This window comes from Pinus tabuliformis, chromosome 2_2, assembly GCF_031772625.1.
Source record: "Pinus tabuliformis cultivar Carrire ecotype Pingquan chromosome 2_2, CPIR1, whole genome shotgun sequence".
NCBI lineage: Eukaryota > Viridiplantae > Streptophyta > Pinopsida > Pinales > Pinaceae > Pinus > Pinus tabuliformis.
This window is the reverse complement of record NC_142300.1, coordinates 687,007,473-687,012,456: the sequence shown is the minus strand read 5'-3', so window position 1 is coordinate 687,012,456 and position 4,984 is coordinate 687,007,473. Positions and strand designations below refer to the sequence as shown.

The 4,984-nt window shown below is 40.8% G+C and overlaps 1 protein-coding gene across 1 annotated transcript; it reads left to right on the top strand.

The window, feature by feature from the left end:
- Positions 1-1,386: 1,386 nt before the first annotated feature.
- LOC149194523 (6-phosphogluconate dehydrogenase, decarboxylating 1, chloroplastic-like) lies at positions 1,387-4,315 on the top strand. The gene is made up of 2 exons (XM_089405112.1): positions 1,387-2,048; positions 2,890-4,315. Exons 1-2 carry the CDS (start codon positions 1,582-1,584, stop codon positions 3,896-3,898), a joined length of 1,476 nt encoding a protein of 491 aa, XP_089261238.1. The 5' UTR covers positions 1,387-1,581; the 3' UTR covers positions 3,899-4,315.
- The last annotated feature ends 669 nt before the right edge of the window (positions 4,316-4,984 follow it).

Below are 4,984 nucleotides of genomic sequence, written 5' to 3'. Positions count from 1 at the left end.
AATGTGTTACAACGATATTCTATGTATCACAAATCCGATTCCGGGAGGCCTGCGGGTTTGACCCCGGGACCTACTCGCGGACTTATAAAGAGTTCAACCAGTGCACCATTGGCAAAGTGGTTGTAATGTAAAGCTCAAAAACTTGTTTTGATAGTGCTTATAACATGCCTTTGGAGGCATAACTTGGCCAATATGGGGGCTTTTTGAAATTTGTAACTTGCGTTGAAGTGCTGAGCCAGAGGCTTATCAATTGACAGTAGCCATTGATGCCGATGTGCACAATCCAAAATGACGAAATTTGATGTAAAGAGACTTATGAGCATTTTTAATACAACAAACGCCCACTTGGAAGCGGACCGGATATGTAGTCCAGGAGGGACGAATTCCGTTATCAAATATCTGGTGTTCACTTCTTATTTCAGCTGTTCATGCTTATTTTTTCAGATTTCAAGTTTATTTTTAAAGACACTTGAAAATCAATTTCTCTCATTCATTCACATAAAAGCAACTTTAATTAATATTTAGTGAAATTGAGCAAATAATCAATTCTGTTGTTGTCAAATCAAATTATAACCAAAATTGATTGAAATGACAATTTTGAATTTTTAAATTACACATAAATACCCACATTTTAAATTGAATTTCCAATTAAAAAAAACAATCTTAACAAAAAAAATTATATCACCAAATTCTTAAAAAAAATAAAAATTTAACCACAAAACAATTGAAATTTTCCAAAAACCACAAAATAGTTATTAAAACCAAAACCTCACACTATTATATTATTTCACACATGTTTCAAAAACAACATAATAATTATTAAAACCAAAACCTCACACTATTATATTATTCCACACATGTTATTTTATATTTTTATTGTTAATTCAAAACGCGTAGTCTAACGAGGCGGAGGAGTTGCCCGGAAAGTTATGGAAATTCCGGTCATATTTAAAGAAAATCCGTCAAGGATTTTTATAAATCCAGGTTATAATTGTTAAACTTCAAAATTTTAGGTGTCCTAGACGTTTTTGATGGTGCTGAATCCATTTCCACCATCAAAAACACGATTCAAACGCTGCCTCTACAAAATTTCTTGAAATTTTTTTTCCCGGATTCCAACCACTTTTGGCCGTCTAGACAATTCCTCCACTTCGTTAGAAGACTCCAATTCAAAATGCTTATAACCTTCCAAACTCTCGCAACCTCAAAAATACTAGAAGACAAATCATCTTGGTTCCCAACCTTAAGCCTTCCATCCATATGAACTTAAACCCCCAACCCCATGTAACAAGATTTAGTGTGTGCCTTAAAAGTGAGGGACTAGAACCTCTTATAACATGACAAAAAGGAATCTTGGTGCGCTTGAATCTTGGATCAAATTACTAACGTCATGATTTCTGTGTGCATGGCAGAGCTCTCCATCTTTTATAAATTTCAAAACCCAACTTCAATTACCCAGCAGGAAGAGCCTCATTTTTTCAAATCGCCTGCGAGGTTCGTTCCGACGCTCTCCACCCCTGTCGGAACGAGTTCCTTTCGGTGTAACAGGTCGTTCGAGTTCTGTGATTGCTTGTTACTCCAATGGAGGGAGCAGTGCTGTCTAGGATCGGACTGGCAGGTCTGGCAGTGATGGGCCAGAACCTTGCCCTCAACGTTGCAGAAAAAGGCTTCCCAATCTCTGTTTACAATCGCACGATAAGCCGCGTCGACGAAACCCTGGAACGCGCACGGGACGAAGGCAACCTCCCACTGAAGGGCTTCTACGAGCCCAAGGACTTCGTGCTATCGATCCAGAAGCCGAGGGCAGTGGTCATCCTCGTCAAGGCCGGGGCTCCGGTCGACCAGACCATTTCGACGCTCTCGGAGTACATGGAGCCCGGCGACTGTATTATAGACGGGGGCAACGAGTGGTACGAGAACACCGAGCGGAGGGCAAAGCAGGTGGCCGAGAAGGGCTTGCTCTACTTGGGAATGGGGGTCTCCGGAGGCGAGGAGGGAGCTCGCAACGGCCCTTCGCTCATGCCTGGTGGCACCCTCGAGGCCTACAAGTAAGCCAAAATTTCGGTGACTCTAATTTGTTGTTAAAAGTACTTGTGGAAAATGGAAGGATATGCTCCAATTTCTTTAGCTGTTTAATACTTTAATAAGCTTGTCTTCGGTCATTGAATTTAAAGATACAAGAAGTTAGAGTCATAATTTTTTTCAAAATCTGACTGAATTCTCGCAAACGCAGAGTTAATTTAGAATTAGACAAAATCTCTAAGGGCACTGAATTGATTTAGAATTAAAAAAAATCTTTGAAGATATTGTTCTATCCTGCCCTGTCATGCACGAAATTAGAACATGGTAGAACTCTGATCATATTCGAAATTAGAACATAGTAGAACTCTGATCATATTCGAAATTTGGTACAGACATTCTTTTATGACATGGAATCTTGATATGACTCATTTTTGTTGTGGAACTATGTGAAATATGAAGGTTCAACCCACACTTATGGCACATCTGTCTGTTGGTTAAGTTTTTTCTTGAAAATTAAACAAAATCTTTAAAGACATTTCTCTATCCTTCCCTGTCATGCACGAAATCTAGAAAATGGTAAAACTCTGATCATGTTCGAAATTTGGTACAGACATTCTTTATGGCGTGGAATCTTGATATGACGCATTTTTGGTGTGGAACGATGTAAAATATCAAGGTTCATCCCACAATTATGGCACATCTGCCTGTTGGTTGAGATTTGACATTATGTTTATCAGATTTGTGCTAGGAGAGAGGGTCCTTTTTTACAAGATTAGTTTATTTAATCAAATCAAATGGGATTTCATTAAAATATATCCAGTTCCCTAAATTGCCCCCCCTATTCACCATTTCAATAAAATTTTCCAGGTATATTGAAGACGTGGTCACCAAGGTCGCTGCCCAGGTGGACGACGGGCCCTGCGTTACTTATGTGGGAGCTGGAGGCGCCGGGAATTTTGTAAAAATGGTTCACAACGGCATCGAGTATGGAGACATGCAGTTGATCTCTGAGGCCTATGATGTGCTCAGGTATGTCGGGGGTTTGACCAATGAGGAGCTGTCGGAGACCTTTGCAGAGTGGAACAGAGGTGAGCTCGAGAGCTTTTTGGTTGAGATAACTGCAGATATTTTCACTGTGAAGGATGAGTATAGTGATGGGGAGCTTGTGGATAAGATATTGGATAAGACTGGCATGAAGGGGACAGGAAAATGGACCGTGCAGCAGGCTGCAGAGCTCTCTGTTGCAGCCCCCACTATTGCTGCCTCGCTTGATTGCAGGTATCTGAGTGGCCTGAAGGAGGAGCGTGAGGCTGCTGCGAAGATTTTCAAACAGGCTGGCCTGTCTGATGTCTTGGCTGGTGGGGGAACTGTGGACAAGAAGCAGTTGGTTGATGATGTCCGCAAGGCATTGTATGCCTCTAAGATCTGCAGCTATGCGCAGGGGATGAATCTTCTCCGCGCCAAGAGTGCGGAGAAGGGATGGAATCTGAACTTTGGGGAACTGGCCCGTATCTGGAAAGGCGGGTGCATTATCAGGGCTGTTTTCTTGGATCGAATCAAGAAGGCCTACGAACGGAACCCACAGCTTGCAAGCCTCTTGGTTGATCCAGAGTTTGCGAGAGAGATGGTTGAGAGACAGGCTGCTTGGAGAAGGGTGGTGAATTTGGCAATCAGTGCTGGCATCAGCACCCCGGGTATGAATACGAGTCTTGCCTATTTTGATACTTACCGCCGCGCCCGGTTACCTGCTAATCTTGTCCAGGCACAACGGGACCTGTTCGGTGCACATACCTACGAACGGATCGATCGCCCTGGTTCTTTCCATACAGAATGGACAAAGATTGCTAAGCAGAACAGGGCTGGGCTGAAGGCCTGAAAGTGAATTTGTTCCCCAGGTTCAAATTATGTTTCTGCTGAACAAATTCCTATGCATGCAGCCTGAGTTCTGCCTGTCAGTTTGACATTAAGAGCCTTTTTTCAGCCTGCATGCTTCGTTTATTTCATGACTGTAGGAGAGTTGAAAATTGCATGCCTTCCTTTTCCAGAGAATGTATCCAATAAATGGCACTGGTAGAATGTTATCAGAGATATTTTTAGGAGCAAAATTTAGCCCTTTGGCAAATTTTGCTAAATAATTTTAAGTGTGCCAATATTTTTCTATGCAGTTGAAAGAGCGCGACTAACAAACCCATTGAGGTTTTTTTTTAAATATTAGATGCAGTGTATGGGTTGTTCTTTCTGTTCTAAAACCCCCTCTTGTTTTATGCAGTTTTTAACTGAAAATTTATCAGCAGCCTCCTTACTTCCATGATGACGTTAAACAATTTTTAAATTTCAAATTAGGGCTTAACCTTTTCCATGTTTTTGTAAATGTATTTAGGCATTTTTTCCCAACACTAATTCTATCGACAGATTCAAAGTAATAGATCACCACAAAGTTAATTTTATGTGTGCCCACTGCCAATATTTTTCTATGCAGTTGACAAGATGGTGCTCTATGCCAAGTGCAATGAAAGAGCGCGACTAACAAACTCATTGATGGGTTTTTGTTTCAATTTTAGATGCAGTGTATGGGTTGCTCTTTCTGTTCTAAAACCCCCTCTTGTTTTATGCAGTTTTTTACTGGAAATTTATTAGCTTCCTCCTTAGTTCCATGATGACAGTAAATGATTTTTAAATTTCAAATTAGGGCTTAACCTTTTCCATATTTTTGTAAAATGTATCTAGGCATTTTTTCCAGCACTAATTCTATCGATAGATTCAAAGTAATAGATCAGCGTAAATGGGTTTTTATTTATATTAACCGGATACAGTTGCTGCCCTCTAATATTCTGCTTACCACATATTCATTTTGGACAGTTGTAGCCTGTAGGTTGATCGTGAGGCTCTCATGCATTATGAAAAAGTGGTGAGTCATGCCGCAGTATCTAGGTGCTTGTCCTAGTCATCAGTTCTGTGCAAG

Excerpts from the sequence above, each read along its gene's own strand:
- LOC149194523 (XM_089405112.1), top strand. The coding sequence starts at position 1,582 with ATGGAGGGAGCAGTGCTGTCTAGGATCGGACTGGCAGGTCTGGCAGTG. Across the intron at positions 2,049-2,889 it reads GGCACCCTCGAGGCCTACAA|GTATATTGAAGACGTGGTCA; the intron begins GTAAGCCAAAAT and ends AAAATTTTCCAG.